General features: G+C 41.0%; 1 protein-coding gene across 1 annotated transcript in view; it reads right to left on the bottom strand.

Annotated features, from left to right (window-relative positions):
- The window catches only part of THSD7A (thrombospondin type 1 domain containing 7A), a 730,410-nt gene that overhangs the window by 10,057 nt on the left and 695,881 nt on the right, over nucleotides 1-24,472 (bottom strand). The window contains exons 27-31 of the mRNA XM_073582113.1: nucleotides 20,392-20,565; nucleotides 16,177-16,272; nucleotides 14,877-14,959; nucleotides 6,842-7,055; nucleotides 3,631-3,718 (exon numbers count right to left, since the gene is read on the bottom strand). Of these exons, the coding sequence (XP_073438214.1) occupies nucleotides 3,631-3,718; nucleotides 6,842-7,055; nucleotides 14,877-14,959; nucleotides 16,177-16,272; nucleotides 20,392-20,565 (655 nt within the window). The remainder of the gene's footprint in view (nucleotides 1-3,630; nucleotides 3,719-6,841; nucleotides 7,056-14,876; nucleotides 14,960-16,176; nucleotides 16,273-20,391; nucleotides 20,566-24,472) is intronic.

Here is a 24,472-nt window from a genome sequence, read left to right on the forward strand (position 1 = left end):
TGGTCAGACCTCATCTGGAATATTGTGTCCAGTTTTGGGCACCACATTTTAAAAAAGACATCAACAAACTGGAGCAAGTTCAGAAAAGAGCGACCAGAATGGTGACCGGTCTGCAAACCCTGTCTTATGAGGAAAGGTTGCAGGATTTGGGAATGTTTAGCTTGCGAAAGAGAAGACTGAGAGGAGACTTAATAGCTGTCTACAAATATCTCAAGGGCTGTCACATTGCAGAAGGATCGTCCTTATTCTCATTTGCACAAGGAAAGACTAGAAGTAATGGGATGAAACTGAATGGGAGGAGACACAGATTAGATGTTAGAAAAAACGTTTTGACAGTTAGAGTGATCAATGAGTGGAACAAGCCGCCACGAGAGGTGGTGAGCTCTCTTTCAATAGAAGTCCTCAAACAGAGGCTGTACAGACATCTGTCTGGGATGATTTAGTGAATCCTGCTTTGAGCAGGGGGTTGGACCAGATGGCCCAGGAGGTCCCTTTCAACTCTACAATTCTATGATACTATGATTGACAGATCCTCAGTGTCCTTACTCCCTGCTGAATCTTTACTCACTAAATCTGATTGACAGCTCCTCAGTGTGTCTCCTTCCCGCTTCTGAATATGTGCCCATCTATCCAGACTGACAAATCCTCAGTGTCCCTCCTCCCTGTAGCTTCTGAGAGCTCAGTACAAGCTGCAGCCGTCTGGGTGGACGGAGATTGAATTGTTGTCAGGGTGGATGGAGTACTGAATACACTTAGACTTACGAACCCTTTCACTCTTTAGCTGGACTCAAACTCCCTTCAATATCTGGATTAAACAGGCTTTCGAAATAAGTACACCGGCCTCATCAGGTCTAAAAGAGTCTATTTAATAATAAAGGCAGTTTGTATTGTGAATTCTAGTGATAGATCTGTTTTTAATCATTTACTAGTGTTTTCAAGAAACTCTCCAAATTACTATTATTTAAAGGCATTTTTAGTTGTTTTTGTTTTATATGACAGGCAAAAATTGGTGTGAATTTATTTTAGCATGGCCTAAACGTATTTGTATTTTCAGTCTTTAGTGCTTTACTGAATGCCATAAAAACAGAGAAAAACAATGATAAAAATGTTTTCATACTGCAGATAAAGGGTGAAGAAAAACATGTTTATAGAAAATAAGATCTAAAGTGGTAAAATTGTATTTAACCCCTTCTCGATCCACAACGTACTATTACGTCATGCAAATGCTTCATGAAGCAGACTCAGGCGCAAGCTGTTCCTCCGACCACTGCTGTTTAACCCCTTGAATGCCACTCTCAATTTCTGACAGCAACATTTAAGTGGAGTGATCCTTAGCCACAAATTGGGCTTCACAGGAAACCGTAATTTGTACTAAATGCAGTAAAAAGTCCTTAGGGGTAATACAAAATATAAAGTGAAGAAAAAAAGTTAGTTATTTCTAAATATTAAAGAAAACAAACATTTGAAAGTTAATAAAAAATTGAATTAAAAAAAAATTGGAAAAGCCCTGTCCAAACAAGTCTATATCTGACAAAATACAAAATTACTTAACCCATAATGTAAACACTAACTGCAAAAAAAAATACAAAAAACAAGAAAACATTTTTTGTTCACTGCATCTCTTCTAAAATTTCAATTAAAATGAACCAAAACATTATATGTGCCCTGAAATGGTATAATTAAAACATTGGCATTCAAAAACACTAGCTTTCATTTGTTAAAAAAAAAAAAAATTATCAGAACTCGGAAACCGTAATTTTTTTTTTCTTTTTTACAAAATTCAGAATACGTTTAAAGCATTAAAATAAAAATAATAATAATAAACTAACAAGATTTGTATGGCAGTGATTGTGCTGATTTTGGAAATTTGTGGCGTCTCGTCTCACTAAAAAAGAAGCCCCCTCTATTTCAATGGAGAAATAAAAAAGGTTATGGCACTTGAAAAAAAGGGGGTGACGGTGGGATGAAATAAAATGTAAATAAAGCTTGCCGTGGCCGGAAGGGGTTAAATGTCGTTTAATTACTAAATGATTCAGCGCAATATATAATAATAATAACAACAACATATTAAGCTGTAATAGAATTATCATTACTGTATATAGACAGGAGTAGGTAATGGGATTCTTTCTTCACTTTACTTTTTGAACATAATCATCACATTGGTAACAATATAAAGATGAAACTTTAAATTCTATATATATATATACACTCACTGGCCACTTTATTAGGTACACCTGTCCAACTGTGTGTTAAGACTTAATTTCTAATCAGCCAATCACATGGCGGCAACTCAGTGCATTTAGGCATGTAGACATGGTCAAGACAATCACCTGCAGTTCAAACCGAGCATCAGTATGGGGAAGAAAGGTGATTTGAGTGCCTTTGAACGTGGCATGATTGTTGGTGCCAGAAGGGCTGGTCTGAGAATTTCAGAAACTGCTGATCTACTGGGATTTTCACGCACAACCATCTCTAGGGTTTACAGAGAATGTTCCGAAAAAGAAAAAAAATCCAGTGAGCGGCAGTTCTGTGGCCGGAAATGCCATGTTGATGCCAGAGGTCAGAGGAGAATGGGCAGACTGGTTCGAGCTGATAGAAAGGCAACAGTGACTCAAATTGCCACCCGTTACAACCAAGGTAGGCAGAAGAGCATCTCTGAACGCACAGTGCGTCGAACTTTGAGGCAGATGGGCTACAGCAGCAGAAGACCACACTGGGTACCACTCCTCTCAGCTAAGAACAGGAAACTGAGGCTACAATTTGCACAAGCTCATCGAAATTGGACAGTAGAAGATTGGAAAAACGTTGCCTGGTCTGATGAGTCTCGATTTCTGCTGCGACATTGGGATGGTAGGGTCAGAATTTGGCGTAAACAACATGAAAGCATGGATCCATCCTGCCTTGTATCAACGGTTCAGGCTGGTGGTGGTGGTGTCATGGTGTGGGGAATTTTTTCTGGGCACTCTTTGGGCCCCTTGGTACCAATTGAGCATCGTTGCAACGCCACAGCCTACCTGAGTATTGTTGCTGACCATGTCCATCCCTTTATGACCACAATGTACCCAACATCTGATGGCTACTTTCAGCAGGATAATGCGCCATGTCATAAAGCTCGAATCATCTCAGATTGGTTTCTTGAACATGACAATGAGTTTACTGTACTCAAATGGCCTCCTCAGTCACCAGATCTCAATCCAATAGAGCATCTTTGGGATGTGGTGGAACGGGAGATTCGCATCAGGGATGTGCAGCCGACAAATCTGCGCCAACTGTGTGATGCCATCATGTCAATATGGTCCAAAATCTCTGAGGAATGCTTCCAGCACCTTGTTGAATCTCTGCCACGAAGAATTGAGGCAGTTCTGAAGGCAAAAGGGGGTCCAACCCCTTACTAGCATGGTGTACCTAATAAAGTGGCCAGTGAGTGTATGTGTATATATATATATATATATATATATATATATGCAAATACACATAGACACAAATGTAACTGACAAGCGTGCTCGCCTCTGTGGACACGACTGTGCATGAAGCATTAATGATATACGCAGACTCCCTGACTTTGCTTCACACAATCTCATGAGAAACAACTTGTGTAACATCATTTTAGGCAATAGCAGGTGAACTCACCAAGCCAGATAGATCATAGAAACCACAAACAAGAGAAAAACAAAGGCGCCTGCAGCGACCCCATACACCCAGGTCTTCAGCTTCCCATCTGGAAAAGGGAATGTTAGTTTAGGTTAGTATTAAATTGTTATGGCATTTATAATGCAAATATCTGATTAGTTGTATTAAAGTGTTAGCACAAATTATCAAAGACTTTTTTTGGGAGAAGGAGAATCACAGAAGATGATTTGTCTCTATATGTAATATATGTGTGTGATGTACAGTATGTGTGTCTTTGTGTAATATATGTGTCTTTGTACTGTGTGTTGTACAGTATGTGTGTCTGTGTGTAATGTATATGTGTCTGTACTGTGTGTTTGTAATGTATATGTGTGTGATGTACAGTGTGCGTGTGTAATGTATGTGTAAATATGCAAATCCGTGGAGCCTCATTTAAGAGTCTCAAACACGGGACTAGCCAGATCTTCCTCCAGGGAAGGACTCGGCCAAGGGGTGGCTCCTTTCGGAAACCACCATATTAAGTGGCCCTTTAAGTCAATATCCACCTCTTTACGAGTTTACAGATAAGACAAGGGAAATACCAAGGCCTGGTATCCATCCACAGACAGCTGTTTCGGGGTGTTGCCCCTCATCAGCATGGAGTAGGATTCTGGCTAGGTGGGAGCAATGTCCAGCAGAACAACATCACGAAACAATCACTGACCTCAGGGAGACCAGTCAAAGAAAACACCGTGGCAGCCAGCAAAGGCGCTCAATCAGTGAAATCCTAGGTGCAATGCTACCTAGGAAATAAAAATATGCAAATAAAGTCCGTGGAGCCTCATTTAAGAGTCTCAAACACGGGGACTAGCCAGATCTTCCTCCAGGGAAGGACCCAGCCAAGGAGTGGCTCCTTTCAGAAACCACCATTACCACCATATTAAGTGACCCTTTAAGTCAATATCCAGCTCTTAAGTGTTTACAGATATGACAAGGGAAATACCAAGGCCAGGTATCCATCCACAGACAGCTGTTTCGGGGCGTTGCCCCTCATCAGTGTGGAGTAGGATTCTGGCTAGGTGGGAGCAATGCCCAGCAGACCTTGGCTGGGTTCTTCCCTGGAGGAAGATCTGGCTAGTCCCGTGTTTGAGACTCTTAAATGAGGCTCCACGGACTTTATTTGCATATTTGTATTTCCCAGGGAGCATTGCACCTAGGATTTCACTGGTTGAGCGCCTTTGCCGGCTGCCGCAGTGTTTTCTTTGACTGGTCTCCCTGAGGTCAGTGATTGTTTCTTGATGTAATGTATGTGTGTAATATATGTCTGTACTGTGTGTTTGTAATGTATATGTGTGTGATGTACAGTGTGCGTGTGTAATATGTCTGTACTGTGTGTTTGTAATGTATATGTGTGTGATGTACAGTATGTGTGTGTAATATGTCTGTACTGTGTGTTTGTAATGTATATGTGTGTGATGTACAGTGTGCGTGTGTAATATGTCTGTACTGTGTGTTTGTAATGTATATGTGTGTGATGTATAGTGTGCGTGTGTAATATGTCTGTACTGTGTGTTTGTAATGTATGTGTGTGATGTATAGTGTGCGTGTGTAATATGTCTGTACTGTGTGTTTGTAATGTATATGTGTGTGATGTATAGTGTGCGTGTGTAATATGTCTGTACTGTGTGTTTGTAATGTATATGTGTGTGATGTATAGTGTGCGTGTGTAATATGTCTGTACTGTGTGTTTGGAATGTATGTGTGTGATGTACAGTATGTGTGTGTGTAATGTATGTGTGTAATATATGTCTGTACTGTGTGTTTGTGATGTACAGTGTGTCTGTGTAATATGTCTGTACTGTGTGTTTGTAATGTATATGTGTGTGATGTACAGTATGTCTGTGTGTAATGTATATGTGTCTTTGTACTGTGTGTTTGTAATGTACAGTATGTGTGTCTGTGCATAATGTGTGTCCGTGTGTAATATATGTATGTCTGTATAAAATGGTCACCGCGCTGTAGTGAAGCTAAGGAGGGCAACATACATTTACATTGGATGAACACACAAGTGTGACCAGCCGAATTTGTAGTGTACTTTCTTGTACTATCGTTGGTGGTACAGTGTGCTGTGGGTCCAATTAGGTTGTAGATGTGAGGATGAGATGATCGGCTGTCAGCTGGTACTGCATGTAAAGTGCAGGGTGCCGAAGAGTGCCGATGATTGCAGTATATTCCAATAAAGAACGGTGCTACTGGGTAATGCCTGCTGAGCAGGGAGAGAGACACCGACACCTCGCGTGCTCCGGCCGGAAGCAACGCCGAGGCTGTGGCATGGTTGGTAGGGTGCGGAGCTAAGTGTAATGTCACAAAGCTAAGTGGATGGGTGCGCGAAGAGATCAACTACCAACGCGTTTCAAGGGATACAATCCCACTTTGTCATGGTTTCTTGGGCCCACCAGTAGAGATGATTTTGGCAATTGATTCCTTGGGCACACTAGTGGAGATGAATTTAAGAGTGTGCTCTTTGGTCTCTAATAACATAATTTTGAGGGTGGGTTCATTGGGCATACCAGTGAAGATGATTTTGAAGGTGAGCACCTTGAGTCCACCAGTGAAATGATTTTGAGGGCAGGTTCTTTTAGCCTGTCAGTGGAGATGATGTTAAGGGTGTGTTCCCTGGGTCCATCAATGAAGATGTTGGCATGGGTGGGTTCCTTGTGAACCCAGTGCAGCAATGCGGTCCCAGTGGTGGGACCCAAGCTGATGAAACAATTACTAGTAGAAATGAATAAAAAGATTCAAATTCCCCTTGTCTGGCTTCCAGTTTGGTCCTAGGTGGCAGTCAGACCAGGACAGAGTTCACATCTACGTCAGCAATTCTCTACCCAGCATCCTGTGTGTCTATGCCAATTACTAGGCCTCCATTTTGTGATGTTGCATGATCCCTAAAAAGGGACATAGGCACCCAGGATACTGGCACATAACTTAAGACTGTACTGGTCTGGCTGCCACACAAGGCCTTAACTTGATGAATCTTTTTGTTCATCTCTAATTATCACCTATTCAGTGCATAGGTAAGAATTCAAACTGGATGAAACCTTTATATTACTTATTTTACTAACTTATATAGCGCCATTAATTCCACAGCACATTACAGACATTATCGGCACTGTCACCATTGGGGATCACAATCTAATTTCCCTATCATTATTCTGTTGAAACTTTTACTTACCTGACCCAAATGGCTGCAAAAACCATGTCCTTCCCCCATAGCCGGACTGACTGCTTGACGGTTGTGTTGGGTTAATGGCTCGGCTCGTTTTTACATCTCCTTTCTTGTCTATGCTTGTCGGTAAAATCACTACAGGAATCAGAGTGCACTGATCCAGCCTCCCATCGGAGGAGGTGACTTCTGTGTAGCCGTCTTCACAACCGCAGGATCCAGACTTAAAACGAGCAGAAAAAGTAAAATCAGGATTGTGTGCCAAGCCTCATGGAGGATGACGAGACCCATCTCTCGCTTATTAGGATATAGGTCACCATTCAAACACGTACACAACTTCCACCAATCGAGCCAAGAAGGGTCCATATGCATTGAATTCAGCCAAGAAATGCGATTTTCAAAAAGACTAAAATAATTATTAAGCTCTGAGGTCACCAGATCCCAAAGTGTAATCAAAGGAGGGGTCAAGAATGGGCTATAAACAATAAAATATCATCGGCTTCCACTTTGGTTCTGGTCTTCTCTTCACTCTTTGACAGCGTCTCTGTTGTTTAGTAGATCTTGTCGTGATGATTATGACACCCTATATGTCCACAGGGGACGGCGCACATCATGATGTCATACATATAGACAACCTCAGTTTCCAAAATGTTCAGACGCAATCAGCGTATTGCACATACAGCGCATTTCGGCTCTATAAAACAAGCCTTCATCAGGTTCATCAGGTATTGGTGATTCCTTCTGAACATTTTGGAATCTGAGCTTTTCTGCATCAGGGATCACTGATAGAAAAATAGTCCAGTTTCTTCAATTGCAATTCGTTCAGACTGGAGGCCAAGTTGAACAATTCCCTCAGTTGGCGATAACATTGGTGTTGTGCCGCCCCTGTTGCACAACAAACCACCTCATCATTTTCCATCATCCACATAACCCCCCACACATACTACGCCTCTCTTCTGCAGTTATCTACAGCTTTCTTGCATTATTGCACCTCTCCAACATTTTCAACAAGACGTACGTAGGCTTAATTGGTGCCAAAAACGCTGGTGAAGAGAGGACTGGAGCTGACACCTTTTCGGAGCAAGTAAAGGGTTGTCGGCGGCATGGACAGATCAGGGTCAAAAAGGAGTATTTTTTTTGTTATTTATCACCATTTCCAGGCTCATGTGAATCCAGCAAAATTACGGCTGTACAACTGCCATTTTGCTTGTGGAAGTCAAATTACCAAGTTTTGGAGGGATTCGCTAAAATTCATAAAGTTTGGGAAATTATAAACTTTTTTTTAAAAATGCATTTCCTTTTTTTGGTGTTCACCTATTTTTTAATGTCCCATAAAATGAATGGAAAGAGCTGCAAGCGCGCCATCACCTCTCCATACACAGTGGTTAAGAGAGGGTCTGCGTCATCAAGAAAGACTAGGACTGCATATGCCATGAATGTCTGAGATGGGAATAACTATTTAAAGTCTTTATCATCTATCAATAACTTATTAATCAGTGTGAGTCCAATGACTGGGAACCGTATCGGTTGTCAGAACGAGGATTTTTCATTCCTGTTACAAAATTCAGAGGAAGGTTGGATGCTCGACTGCCGTTCCATTCATTTTCAATGAGCCCAGATTTGCCTGCCGGTGATTCCAGGCCAACTACAGTCATGGCCAAAAGTATTGACACCCCTGCAATTCTGTCAGATAATATTCCGTTTCTTCCTGAAAATGATTGCAAACACAAATTCTTTGGTATTATTATCTTCATTTAATTTGTCTTAAATGAAAAAACACAAAAGAGAATGAAGCAAAAAATTGATCATTTCACACAAAACTCCAAAAATGGGCCGGACAAAAGTATTGGCACCCTCAGCCTAATACTTGATTGCACAACCTTTAGCCAAAATAACTGCGACCAACCGCTTCCGGTAACCATCAATGAGTTTCTTACAATGCTCTGCTGGAATTTTAGACCATTCTTCTTTGGCAAACTGCTCCAGGTCCCTGATATTAGAAGGGTGCCTTCTCCAAACTGCCATTTTTAGATCTCTCCACAGGTGTTCTATAGGATTCAGGTCTGATGAAAGTACTTTCACCTGATCTCTAGTACCAAAAATACCTGGATGACCAGCCAATGCAGAGCAATGAACTTCAGACATCACTCTCTTCCTCCACTGGTCAGGAACATACAACTTTCCACTGGGACAACGCTCAGGTTTGTCCTCCTGAAACTCTTCCAGAGCACGTCTCAAATCGGGCGAGATGGCAGAAAGAACTACCCCCTCGCCTAAGATGGTAGAAGGCTTAGTCACAACAGGAGAATCAGCAAGGAAACTCCTAGAGAGGGCGTCTGCCTTGACATTCTTAGTGCCCGGAAGAAAAGAGACCACAAAATCAAAATGTGTGAAAAACAAGGCCCACCTAGCCTGTCTAGGATTCAAGCGCTTGGCCGACTCCAGGTAAATCAAATTCTTGTGGTCAGTAAGGACCACAACTTGGTGTTTGGCTCGCTCCAACCAATGTCTCCACTCCTCAAATGCCCATTTCATGGCCAACAGTTCCCGATTCCCCACATCATAGTTACGTTCGGATGGGGAGAACTTTCGGGAAAAGAAAGCACAAGGATTCATTTTAGATGTCACAGGATCTTTTTGGGACAACACCGCTCCTGCACCAATCTCAGAAGCGTCCACCTCCAACTGAAACGGGAGTGAGACATCAGGTTGCCGCAAAACCGGAGCAGAAGTGAATCTTCGCTTCAGCTCCTGAAAGGAAGAAACAGCCTCTGGAGACCAATTCAGCACATCCGCACCCTTCCTAGTCAAATCCATCAATGGCTTGGCAATACCAGAAAAATTAGCTATAAATTTCCGATAAAAATTAGCAAAACCCAAAAACTTCTGGAGGGCCTTCAAAGAAGTGGGCTGAACCCAATCATAAATGGCCTGTACCTTGGCCAGGTCCATTTCAATAGTTGACGGAGACAAAATAAATCCCAAAAATGAAATCCTCTGTACCCCAAAAAGGCATTTCGATCCCTTGACATACAGGGAATTCTCCCTCAAAATCCGGAACACAGTCCGAACATGTTCCACATGAGAGTCCCAATTCTTGGAGAAGATCAAAATATCATCCAGATAGATAATCAAAAATTTATCCACAAAGTCTCGGAATATATCGTTCATGAAGCACTGGAAGACAGAAGGGGCATTAGTGAGCCCAAAAGGCATCACCAGGTACTCAAAATGTCCCTCCGGAGTATTAAACGCCGTCTTCCATTCATCCTCATGCTTAATGCGAATAAGATTATACGCCCCCTGAGGTCAAGCTTGGTAAACCAGCAAGCACCTTTAACTCTGGAGAATAGATCAGAAATCAGGGGTAACGGATACTGATATTTAACAGTAATTTTGTTGAGGGCACGATAGTCAATACAAGGCCTTAATGAACCATCCTTTTTAGCCACGAAAAAAAGCCCAGCACCTAAGGGTGAAGAGGATGGTCTAATATGACCCTTCTCCAATGCCTCCTTAATATAGGATCGCATAGCCTTGTGCTCGGGTACAGATAAATTGAAAAGTCGACCCTTGGGGAATTTACACCCCGGGTTCAGCTCAATTGCACAGTCATAACTCCTATGCGGAGGCAAAGACGCAGACTCATTCTCACTAAATACATCATAAAAGTCAGCCAAATAGTCAGGAACATCATGCGACTGGGGAGAGGTGGAGAAAAAGGGAACATCACTAAGGGCACACCGACAACCCCAACTCACCACAGACAAAGATTTCCAATCCAGAACTGGATTATGAATTTGCAACCAGGGAAACCCCAGAACAATGGTATCATGCAAATTATGCAACACCAAAAATCTGCAATTTTCTTGATGTTCTGGGGTGACCCGCATTACCACCTGGGTCCAAAACTGAGGTTTATTCTTTGCCAAAGGAGTAGCATCAATACCCCTCAAAGGGATAGACGTCCGCAGAGGTGTCATAGGAAATCCACAACGTTTAGCAAAATCCAAGTCCATCAGGTTAAGAGCTGCTCCTGAATCCACAAAAGCCTTGGCGGAAAATGTGGACAGGGAGCAGATCAGAGTAATTGCCAGAAGAAACTTGGGTAGAACACCACCCACAGAAAACGTGTGCGCACAACGTTTCTCTCGTTTAGGGCAGACAGAAATAATATGCGAGGCATCTCCACAAAAAAAACACAGCTTATTACGCCTTCTGAACTCCTGACGTTGCGCCCTAGACAAAACTATCACATTGCATAGGTTCAGACATTTGTTCAACAGGTGGCAACACCTCTCGTGCGGTCTTGCGTTCACGCAAACGCCGATCAACCTGAATGGCTAATGACATAGAATCGTCAAGACCAGAGGGAACAGGAAATCCCACCATAGTATCTTTTACAGTTTCTGACAAACCCTTCCGAAAGAGGGCTGCCAAGGCACTATCATTCCAGGTAGTAAGGACCGCCCACTTTTGGAATTTTTGACAGTACAACTCTGCCGAATCCCGACCCTGGCTTAATGCCAACAGGGTCTTTTCAGCCTGATCAATAGCATTAGGTTCATCATACAACAACCCCAAGGCTTGAAAAAATGCATTCACATTATTCAGAATAGGATCATCAGGTTTCAAAGAAAACGCCCAATCCTGGGGATCGCCGCGCAGCAAAGAGATGACAATTTTAACCTGCTGCACGGAGTTCCCCGACGAGTTAGGCTTCAAGGCAAAACATAATTTACAATTATTCTTGAAATTCAAGAATTTAGACCGATCCCCCAAAAATACATCAGGAGTAGGAATCTTTGGTTCAGCAGCATGTGAATGAGCAAGATAGGCGGAAATTCAGACAATTGCTTCATCTCCATTGAGAGAAAAATTCCTCCTACGGCCTCAGAGATATAGAGGAAAAAATATGCACACACAAAAAAAAAAAAATTTCTGACACTTTTTTTTTTTTTTCCTTATTTTTTACAATTCTCTCCTGCTATTGAGTACCCTAGGATTTGCGGTATGGCTGGTGATTCTGTTATGATGAATCACTGAAGGAGGAAAAAACAAAATACAGCTAAGTCCAGAAAAACCAGAGAGGTTGGCAGCTATCGGATTGCAGACCCCTGAACCTATCCACAACAACTAGCAGTAGCCGTGGGGGGTTCCTACGGTGCCCTAGACCCCTCGATCACAGCCGGAGAACTATATAGCCTAAAGACAGAAAGGGGAAAAACTAAACTGCCCCAGAGCAGACCCCAAAGCAATAGGCAGCCCCCAACATATAATGACGGTGAAGCAAGATGAAAACACTAACACAGATAGAAAGATAGGTTGAGCAAATGATGGGGCCCAAGCTAACTACATAGGACAGGATAGGAAAGCTGCTGTCTGCCATCCGCAAAAACCCTTTCAAAATGAGCCAACCGACTGATAGGAAAAACAGGCCCTGAAGTCGCTAGGCTTCAAAAGACTATATCAGCACTCAGGTATATTCTGAATACAGAGCAAAATATCAACAGATCAGAGACAAAAATGGAGTTCAGCTCACCCCCGGCCGGGGATGGCAGAACTCCCAAAAAAACAAGGCAAAACAAAAACAAAACTGAAGAGCACAAAGCAGAGCAGAAAAACTTAGCTTTGAGATGCAGGAATCAGACTGGTCTCCAAGAATCCAGCAGGAAAATCACCAGCCAGGAAGAAGGGCGTCGGCAGCCTTATATCCAGTCCTCAATTCCAGCCACCCAGTCATCATCTAGCTGCCCATGTGTTTGGTAATCAGCCTCACTACCTTCCTTCACCAGAGGAGGGAGTTCATCAGACCTCAATGGTGAAGGGAAAAATGAACTCACAACAGTGGGGCCTGTGCGGTGGCTGTGTGGGCATCGTCCGATGGGACTACTTGTCCCATCTGGCTATGCCCACTACAGTGACAGTATTAGCTGATGATGGGAAAGTAGTATTCCCATCATCCGGCTAATGTGATGAATGTAAAAAAAATTAAAAAAAGATATACAGAACATACAACATATAACATACAGTACATACACAACATACAACACATAACATAGAGTACATACTCACCGCACACACCTAATTCCCCGAAGCCATCGATCACCTGTAATAAATATAAAATAATAAAGCAACCTATACTTACCTTTCCGCCATAATCCCATTAATAACGATGGTCCCACGTCGCTCTCCTGTGGAGAGCAGCCGCATCAGCTGATGTGACCGTTCTCCAGAGGCTCCAGCGATACAGTGATGCTGCGCGGCCAGCCAATCACAGTAATGCCATAACAAAGAAGGAGGCAGCTTTACTGTGATTGGCTATCACATGCCAGGCGGGAGATCCGATTATTGTGAGGCGAGTAGTGAAATTTACTCACTAGGATTCGAGTACCGCGAGTACCTTATTACTCGCTGGGTACTGAATCCTAGAAAGTATACTCGCTCATCCCTAATTGCAAGTCCTTTGAGAGATTTTTTCCTGACTAGGTTTTAAAACCTTGCTGCAGAAAAATAGTGAGGATATTAGACTTTTTTGAAGGCTGAAAAAGCCAACAAGTTTTTCAAGCATTTTTTTGAGCCTGCATTCTGACCAAGAGTTTTTGGTGAGTTTTTGATGCACCTAGTAAGTATACCAGGCTGCGGACTTTTTTTATTGCGTTTTTGTGTGCACTTTTTTTTATGTATTTTTATCATGCTTCGATGTTGCAGCTTTTGTTTCTTTTTGGTGTGTCATGTTTTGAACAAAGCTGCTTTGTTTTTGATACTTCCTGTTATTTGACTTTGAAAAAACTTGACATGCTTAGCTACAGATTAAATGCATTGTTGAAGCTTGTCCGCTGTGGAAACGCACCAAAAAAAAAATTTGCGCTTTTTTTTACTGTGGATTTTATGCATCTAATGCATGTCTATTGGAAAAATCTGCACATAAAACTCTGCATACTTGCATACAGTGCTTTTTGAAGTGTGTTTTGGGTTATTGTCCTGCTGGAAGACCCATGACCTCTGAGGTAGACCCAGCTTTCTCACACTGGGCTCTACATTATGCTGCAAAATTTGTTGGTAGTCTTCTACCCTCGGACTGCAGGGCAGCTTGAACTTGTTTGGATGTTAGTCGAGGTTCTTTATCCAACATCCGCACAATCTTGCGTTGAAATCTCTTGTCAATTTTTCTTTTCCGGCCACATCTAGGGAGGTTAGCCACAGTGCCATGGGCTTTAAACTTCTTGATGACACTGCGCACGGTAGACACAGGAACATTCAGGTCTTTGGAGATGGACTTGTAGCCTTGAGATTGCTCATGCTTCCTCACAATTTGGTTTCTCAAGTCCTCAGACAGTTCTTTGGTCTTCTTTCTTTTCTCCATGCTCAATGTGGTACACACAAGGACACAGGACAGAGGTTGAGTCAACTTTAATCCATGTTAACTGGCTGCAAGTGTGATTTAGTTATTGCCAACACCTGTTAGGTGCCACAGGTAAGTTATAGGTGCTGTTAATTACACAAATTAGAGAAGCATCACATGATTTTTCGAACAGTGCCAATACTTTTGTCCATCCTCTTTGCTATGTTTGGTGTGGAATTATATCCAATTTGGCTTTAGGACAATTCTTTTTGTGATTTTTCATTTAAGACAAATTAAATGAAGATAATAATACCAAAGAATTTGTGTTTGCAATCATTTTCAGGAAGAAACTGAGTATTATCTGACAGAATTGCAGGGGTGTCAATACTTTTGGCCATGACTGTATACACTTTGAGTTGCCCAAGGGTTAACATTTCCTTAAGTATTTAGGATAATACAGCAGCTGCAGTCCAGCTGATAGCAGGAGGCTAATAGGATAAGCTATAAATGAACAGTGAAATTATGAGTTAAGCCATTACGCCATTTTGCAGAAATTAAAATGTTACCAGTGGGAATTAGACAAGTCATTGATCATACTTATCTGACAATTAAGTGCATGCCTTACCCCGATAAGTAATGGATTACATAGGAAATGTTGTGGAACTACGATATCATAGCTGCTTACATGTCATTACCTACCTCCGTACAATACGAGTGCTGCTGGATACATGGCGGATCGCACAGTCTTTCACTTTCTGGTCTCAAGACTTCAAAACAGCCTCCTGGAGGATAGAGAATGTAATAACCATAATAAAGCGATATAATCCATAACCTGTAACCATATTATATAATGCTATCAGGAAAACTGACACTTCATCTCACGAAGTCATACCCCTGTCCATATTGTCTAATAAGGTACATAAGTATTATTAGGGGTGATCTCGAGCTCAAGACACTCTAAAAAGCTGAAGAGCAAGAGGAGTTTCTAAATGCAGTTTACTCCTAAACTTTGGAGGTTTTAAATATTTTTGTAATTGAATTTCACATTTTTTTCTCAACTTTCATCTTCAGAATGCATGTGTTACAGAACACTGCAAGCTGCTCGATTCTATTTAGTGTCAATCCGGACATCTTGTTCTTTGGGTCAATCTTTAGCTACGTTGTTTTTTCTTTTAAATGTATAAAATCAACTAAAATAAAATCTGATTTGTGTTTAGAAGAGAATTAAAGGCTGGAAACTGCACCGGGATTGAGCCTGAAAAGGATTAAGCAGCTTGCAGTGTACTGCAATCATGAAAGCTGCGGAATAAAAACTGTTAAAGAAATGTATGGTAATTAGAAACAATAAATTGCAAAAAGGTTTTATATCAGATTTTATATGCAATGAACCCAAATAAAATTTGTAAAGGTACATATCATCTAGATTAGCCTACTGTACATGCATTTGCTATTTATGCTAAGTTCTGATAGCAGACGGACCGCACAAGGACCTATGTGATTGAATTTGGTTAGTATTGATTAATATTTATTATTATTATTATTATTAATATTGTTATAGATCAGGTAAGAGTTTTTTTACATGGACATCTAGTTATAACAGAAATTGGTCTCTTCCGTATTTCCCATACAAGTTTATGGGAGTGCAAATAAAAAGACCTCCTACGGATTATCCATATTGCATCCGATTTTTACAGATAAATTGCAAACTGTATTTGGTCTTGCTAATTTTTTTAAATGTCAACGTTAACAGATGTTATACGCATGTTCTGTAGATGTAAAAAAACAGATATGCGGATGAAAAGTGTGTATTTTTTTTTGGATGAAGAGGACGGGCTCTACATGTATTTTAACCGCATATATGTCTATAGTAAAACTGTATATTTTGGTGGGATTGAACAATGATTATAAAAAAAAATAATTGTAAAGTCAATAATTTGAATAAATATTACTTTAATATAAAGCAGTGACAAAGTAATCAAATGTGAAATATAAGAACAACCTGTCACGTTAAAGCCATCTGATCGCTGACACCAAACTGTCCGAGAAGAGCCTTTCCAAGAACTTGATAACCAATTGTAAACAAAACACTGTCCACCTGCAACACGAGAAAAACCAACAGAGAATTAATTCATATATATACTGAATATTGTATAGAAAAAATATCTGTATATATATATTTTTTAAAATATACTTGATTATACATGCTAATATAAATTAGTAAAGGAATATATAAAATAAATAATCCTGCACCAATACACTATATAAGGCTGGTTTCACATTAGCGCATTTTCAGCGCGCGCACGGCCGGGGGTAGCTCCGCCCCCGAGCCGGCTCTCTGCCCGGTGTGCCCGCCCCTTGCTTGTAGCGCCGCCTACTAGCGGACAGCGGCGCCTGCGATCGGCGCACCCTATCTTTAGGGAGGTGTTGCATTGTATGTTAGAAACGCGTATAGCTGCACAGAGATTGAAGCTTCAGAGACTGGGAGTTCTGTGGAAACTGTTTGGGTAAGAATACAAGGACAGAACAATGGAAAGGACACCATTGTAGACATTTACTACAGGCCGCCTGTGCAAGCTGAAGATATGGATGAACTCTTTATGCATCAAATGGCCAAGTTCTCCAAAAAATATGACATAGTTGTCATGGGAGATTTCAACTATCCAGACATTTGTTGGGAATCTCTCTCAGGCAAAACTAATAGGTCAAGGAAATTCTTATCCTCTCTTGCTGACAACTTTATCTTCCAAAAGGTAGGGGAGAAAACAAGGGGAACTGCTACCTTGGATCTAATCCTTATAAACAGGGAGGAAATGGTTGAGGAGGTAAAAGTGGCTGGAACCCTAGGAGGTAGCGACCATGCTATTTTAGAATTTTGGATAACTAGAGGCGGAAGACCTGTGAAGACTCAGACGTCAAGGTTAGATTTCAGAAAGGCAGATTTTAAGGGATTCAGAAAGATAATTGGAGGGATCCAATGGCTGGATATCCTTAAAGACAAAAATGTCCAGGAAGGATGGGAAATCTTGAAAAATGAAATTCTCAAAGCACAGTTGTTAACAATTCCGAAAAGAGGGAAGAATAGGAAGCATTTAAGGAAACCAGGATGGGTGAACACAGAACTTAAGCACATGCTAAAAAGGAAGAAAAAAATGTTTATAAAATGGAAAGAGGGAGGCATATCTAAAGAAGAATATAATGCTGTCTGCAGAATCTGCAGGGCACAAATCAGATTAGCTAAAGCTGAAAATGAATTGAGGCTTGCAAGAGATGTCAAAAGCAATAATAAAGGATTTTGGGGATATGTCAAAAGTAAAAGAAAAGTCAAAGATGCTATAGGATTTTTACAGGATGAAAATGATGAAATGGTAAGACAGGATGTTGAGAAGGCTGAACTTTTAAATTCCTATTTTGCATCTGTTTTCTCTCAGAAAGGAAATGTAACACCAACTGTTATTCACTGTCCTATTAAGGGAATAGAAGAATCCAGGATATCTATAAACAGAAAGATAGTGAGGAAACACTTAGCTAACCTAAATGAATTCAAGTCTCCAGGTCCAGATGAATTACACCCCAGAGTACTGAAGGAGATAGCAGAAGAAATTTCTGAACCACTCTCCATAATCTTTGAAAATTCTTGGAGAACAGGAGAAGTGCCAGAAGACTGGAGAAGAGCAAATGTTGTTCCTATCTTCAAAAAGGGGAAGAAGGTGGACCCAGGCAACTATAGGCCGGTGAGTCTGACTTCTATACCAGGAAAGATCTTTGAACAAATTATTAAACAACATGTAAGTCAATACCTGGATAAGAATGAAGTGATCAAACAGAGTCAGCATGGGTTTGTAACTAATAAGTCATGTCAGACTAACTTAATTTCCTTCTATGACGGTATCACTGATTGGGTGGATCAAGGAAATGCTGTAGATATAGTATATCTTGACTTCAGCAAAGCATTTGACAAAGTCTCTCATACAATCCTTATTGAAAAAATGACTAAGTATGGAATGGACAAGGCAACTGTTAGGTGGATTCATAGCTGGCTTAGTGATCGGACCCAAAGAGTGGTCGTAAATGGCTGCACATCCAGTTGGAAGAATGTCTCAAGTGGGGTACCACAGGGCTCTGTCCTGGGCCCTGTATTGTTCAACATCTTTATCAACGATTTAGATGAAGGAATTGAGGGTAAACTGATTAAATTTGCTGATGACACAAAGCTAGGAGGGATAGCTAATACTAGAGAAGAGAGAGAGAGGATTCAAAAAGATTTAAATAAACTGGAGAAGTGGGCAGTAACTAACAGAATGGTTTTTAACAGGGAGAAATGCAAAGTACTACATCTGGGCAATAAAAATGAAAAAAGCATATATAGAATGGGAGGAATAGGGCTAAGTGACAGCACATGTGAAAAAGACTTGGGTATACTAATAGATCACAGACTGAATATGAGTCAACAGTGTGATGCAGCAGCAAAAAAGGCAAATGCAGTTCTAGGATGTATTAACAGAAGCATACAGTCTAGATCACGTGAAGTCATTATTTCCCTCTACTCCTCTTTGGTCAGACCTCATCTGGAATATTGTGTCCAGTTTTGGGCACCACATTTTAAAAAAGACATCAACAAACTGGAGCAAGTTCAGAAAAGAGAGACCAGAATGGTGACCGGTCTGCAAACCCTGTCTTATGAGGAAAGGTTGCAGGATTTGGGAATGTTTAGTTTGCAAAAGAGAAGACTGAGAGGAGACTTAATTGCTGTCTACAAATATCTAAAGGGCTGTCACATTGTAGAAGGATCAACTTTATTCTCATTTGCACAAGGAAAGACTAGAAGCAATGGGATGAAACTGAATGGGAGGAGACACAGATTAGATATTAGAAAAAACTTTTTGACAGTTAGAGTGATCAATGAGTGGAACAGGCTGCCACGAGAAGTGGTGAGTTCTCCTTCAATGGAAGTCTTCAAACAGAGGCTGGACAGACATCTGACTGGGATGATTTAGCGAATCCTGCTTTGAGCAGGGGGTTGGACCAGATGGCCCAGGAGGTCCCTTCCAACTCTACGATTCTATGATTCTTAATGTGAAACCAGCCTAACAAGGTTTTTTTTTTTAAAGGGGCACTCTATGCAGAATTAATACATTTTATTATACTTAGTGCAGGGTCGGGGGAGGACTCTAAAACAATAGAGAAATGATTTGTGTCGTGTTCCTTCCCTCAGGTTTTGCAACCATCGAGGTAACATTATATATTAGTTTTGCATGTGATAAGTCATTATGGATATTTTCCCTATTGCTTTGGACCATAAGAAGAGCGCAGAATTAGAAGGAACGTATCATCAGAAAATGACCTATTATTTAAATCAGAGTTTTTTTTTTATTAAAGTTATTTGATAACAATTTTTTTTATTTTTTAACATCTCACAATCTGTATTCAAAATATAAATAGAAATCTTGCAATTCCCACACCGGCCACTGGGGCTCTTTTAGGCTATAACTTCCTGTTGTTTCGGAAAATACACACATACATTAACAGCAATGTAAAAATTGCAAGATTACTCATTTTGCTTTTTAAGTACAGAACATAAGAAAAAAAAATTAAAATAATAGGTAATTTTCTCATGAAAACATCTCTTTTTTAATACCTTGCACAGTGGCAAATTCTTAATTTCTCTAAAACCCTGCGTCCTATGCTAAAGATAAATGATTTAAATCTGACTGTATGCAGCCACCACTAGGGGGAGCTCACTGTTCACAGATATGTATATGGAATAGAGAGACCCCATCGCAAACCTTCATGGGGGCCATAATTTACAGCTGGTTCGTATCCCCAAACATAATCTATAAAGCATGGAAGACAATCTCTCTAGGTGTAAGGGGCAGCATGACAACCTGACTGATTCCTCTCTTTTTATGTTGGCTAAGATTGCAATTCCCAGAATGAGATGGAGCGGGGCTAAATCTCTCATAATCCATTCTACATCCTTAGCTAAAGCCCCCTTCTCCATGGAGTCCATTGCAGCTGACTGGTCTGCCTCTGTAGTATAGTATCAAAGTTTGTGGTGAGCTCCCTCTAGTGGTGGCTGCAGGATTTACACAATTTACATTTTTAGCTATATTGGGGATTTGGAGCGCTGATCATTATATCATTTTGCATATGTAGGGTATATATGATTTAGCCCAGGAACGTGGACTTGGATATCTTTCCTGACGTTGTCACTTACCATGACATGACTTGGACTCGTAGGCTTGCTCTGGGCACAGGTGTTGGTTTTCCAGCTCTTGGATTATTACAGCTCTCGATCGCACTTTAACCCCTCCGAAACCGAGATCTTGTCTATTAACACAAGTTAGTTGGCAAAAACTCCATTCAGACCACTCATTTAGGTAGCAATCACCTATGAAGAAAAGAAGGGATTGATGAAAACGTATTTACCAGGTGTGCACAGGTGCCATGACTAAGGGGTACAGTTGTGGCCAAAACTATTGACACCCCTGCAATTCTGTCAGATACTACTCAGTTTCTTCCTGAAAATGATTGCAAACACAAATTCTTTGGTATTATTATCTTCATTTAATTTGTCTTAAATGAAAAAACACAAAAGAGAATGAAGCAAAAAGCAAAACATTGATCATTTCACACAAAACTCCAAAAATGGGCCAGACAAAAGTATTGGCACCCTCAGCCTAATACTTGGTTGCACAACCTTTAGCCAAAATAACTACGACCAACCGCTTCTTGTAACCATCAATGAGTTTCTTACAATGCTCTGCTGGAATTTTAGACCATTCTTCTTTGGCAAACTGCTCCAGGTCCCTGATATTTGAAGGGTGCCTTCTCCAAACTGCCATTTTTAGATCTCTCCACAGGTATTCTATGGGATTCAGGTCTGGACTCATTGCTGGCCACCTTAGAAGTCTCCAGTGCTTTCTCTCAAACCATTTTCTAGTGCTTTTTGAAGTGTGTTTTGGGTCATTGTCCTGCTGGAAGACCCATGACCTCTGAGGGAGACCCAGCTTTCTCACACTGGGCCCTACATTATGCTGCAAAATTTGTTGGTAGTCTTCAGACTTCATAATGCCATGCACACGGTCAAGCAGTCCAGTGCCAGAGGCAGCAAAGCAACCCCAAAACATCAGGGAACCTCCACCATGTTTGACTGTAGGGACCGTGTTCTTTTCTTTGAATGCTTCTTTTTTTCTCCTGTAAACTCTATGTTGATGCCTTTGCCCAAAAAGCTCTACTTTTGTCTCATCTGACCAGAGAACATTCTTCCAAAACGTTTTAGGCTTTTTCAGGTAAGTTTTGGCAAACTCCAGCCTGGCTTTTTTATGTCTCGGGGTAAGAAGTGGGGTCTTCCTGGGTCTCCTACCATACAGTCCCTTTTCATTCAGACACTGACGGATAGTACGGGTTGACACTGTTGTACCCTCGGACTGCAGGGCAGCTTGAGCTTGTTTGGATGTTAGTCGAGGTTCTTTATCCAACATCCGCACAATCTTGCGTTGAAATCTCTTGTCAATTTTTCTTTTCCGTCCACATCTAGGGAGGTTAGCCACAGTGCCATGGGCTTTAAACTTCTTGATGACGCTGCGCACGGTAGACACAGGAACATTCAGGTCTTTGGAGATGGACTTGTAGCCTTGAGATTGCTCATGCTTCCTGACAATTTGGTTTCTCAAGTCCTCAGGCAGTTCTTTGGTCTTCTTTCTTTTCTCCATGCTCAATGTGGTACACACAAGGACACAGGACAGAGGTTGAGTCAACTTTAATCCATGTCAACTGGCTGCAAGTGTGATTTAGTTATTGCCAACACCTGTTAGGTGCCACAGGTAAGTTACAGGTGCTGTTAATTACACAAATTAGAGAAGCATCACTTGATTTTTCAAACAGTGCCAATACTTTTGTCCACCCTCTTTTTTATGTTTGGTGTGGAATTATATCCAATTTGGCTTTAGGACAATTCTTTTTGTGTTTTTTCATTTAAGACAAATTAAATGAAGATAATACCAAAGAATTTGTGTTTGCAATCATTTTCAGGAAGAAACTGAGTAATATCTGAAAGAATTGCAAGGGTGTCAATACTTTTGGCCACAACTGTATGAGACTACGCTATAGATTTGGTATCGGGGCTCTAGAATTTCATGTTATACCTCTGGGTAAGGGAGAGAAGCACTTAAGTATTCAGCCTTTGGGGACATTTTTTTTTTACTTAAATACTTGTATTTGGGGCTAAAAAAACATTTTTGCAATTTGGTTTTATTAAAAATGTTGCACCGTTTGGCCTTTACAAGCTCATTCATTTTCTGCCCAATCAAATCTGAGTCAGATCAGAAATCAGCTGGGAAGAGCTCAGAAACAGAGAGATAAGTGTTACAATCTCTGCCATCATTCAATCTGAATGAGCTCACTGACAGATTCTCAGTTAACTCATTCTGCAGCCAGCAATAGACAGGGGGTATAAAGGCTGCAGAAAGGCTGCAGAAGACAAATGGTGCAAAAATTTTTATGAATCGCAATTACAAAAAGGATTTTTAGCTCCAAATGCATGAATTTAAGTAAAAAATAAATAAATGATATATTTATACAGTCCCCAAAAGTTGACAACTCCTTTAATAGGGTATCCGTAGCTCATTAAGTATATGCCATCACTAACGATCACCGGAGGTCTGAGTTCTGCCCCCTCCACTAATATTAATATGCCCCTGTCACAGTGCAGATACAGTTTTTCCTGCGCACAGTTGCGCTCCCGATCATACGCTGTGCAGGGCACAGCAGCGCTCCAGTGAGTTAAAGGGACGCAGCCTTTTTTTTCTAGCTTTGGAAAAGTGAAACTAATTTTCAACCAATCGTAACCTTAGGGTAAATATTTATATTAACCCCTTACTGCCATTGGACACAATAGTATGTCCAAGGTCAGATCCCACGCTTCGATGAGGGCTCCGGCGGCGAGCCCGCATCAAAGGCGGGACATGTCAGCTGTTTTCAACATCTGACATGTGCCCACAATAGGCGCAGGTGGAATCCCGATCCACCCGCACCTATTAACTAGTTAAATCCCGCTGTCAAACGCTGACAGCGGGCTTTAACTAGAGCTTCCGGCCGTGCGGCCAGAAATACGTGCATTGCCGACCCCCGTCACGTGATCGGGGGTCAGCAATGCGCTGCCATAACAACCTGAAGTCTCCTAGAGACCTCTATGGTTGTTGATGAGGCATTGCTATGTGCGCCACCTGGTGGTCGGCGCTCATAGCAATGCTATAATTCTGCTACATATAGGCGATCTGCTCATCGCCTATATGTAGCAGAGCCGATCAAGTAGTGGATGCTTCTAGCCTCCCATGGAGGCTATTGAAGCATGCCAAAATTAAAAAAAAAAAAGTTTTAAAAAATAAAGTATAAAAGTTTAAATCACCCTCCTTTTCCCCCATTCAAAATAAAACAATAAAAAAAAAAAAATCACAGATACGCATATTTGGTATTGCCGAGTTCAGATTCGCCCGATCTATCAAAAAAAAAAAAGATTAACCCCATTGCTAAAAGGCATAGCGGGAAAAAAATCGAAATGCCAGAATTACGTTTTTGGTCGCCGCAACATTGCATTAAAATGCAATAATGGGTGATCAAAAGATTGTATCTGCATAGAAATGGTATCCTTAAAAACGTCAGCTTGGCGCGCAAAAAATAAGCCCTCAACCAACTCCAGATCACGAAATATGGAGACACTACGGGTCTCAGAAAATGGCGCAAAATTTGTTTGTTTAATTTTTAAGAGAACTTTGGAATTTTTTTCACCAATTAGATAGAAAAGAACCTAGACATGTTTGGTGTCTATGAACTCGTAATGACCTGGAGAATCATAAAGGCAGGTCAGTTTTAGCATTTAGTAAACCTAGCAAAAAAGCCAAACAAAAAACAAGTGTGGGATTGTACTTTTTTTGCAATTTCACCACACTTGGAATTTTTTTCCTGTTTTTGAGTACACGACATGCTAAAACCAATGATGACGTTCAAAAGTACAACTCGTCTCGCAAAAAATAAGACCTCACATGGCCATATTGACGGAGTAATAAAAAAGTTATGGCTCTGGGAAGAAGAGGAGGGAAAAACAAAAACGTAAAAACAAAAATACCTCCGGGTGTTGTGAGTTCATTTTCCCCTTCACCGTCGATATCTGATGAACTCCCTCTTCTGGTGAAGGAAGGTAGTGAGGCTGATTACCAAACACCTGATCTGGTAGATGATGACTGGGTAACAGGAAATTCTGACTGGATATAAGGCAGCCGACGCCCTTCTGAATCGCT

The sequence above is a fragment of the Dendrobates tinctorius genome, unplaced genomic scaffold, assembly GCF_039654945.1.
Source record: "Dendrobates tinctorius isolate UK_male_01 unplaced genomic scaffold, ASM3965494v1 ptg000070l, whole genome shotgun sequence".
In the NCBI taxonomy this organism is placed as follows: domain Eukaryota; kingdom Metazoa; phylum Chordata; class Amphibia; order Anura; family Dendrobatidae; genus Dendrobates; species Dendrobates tinctorius.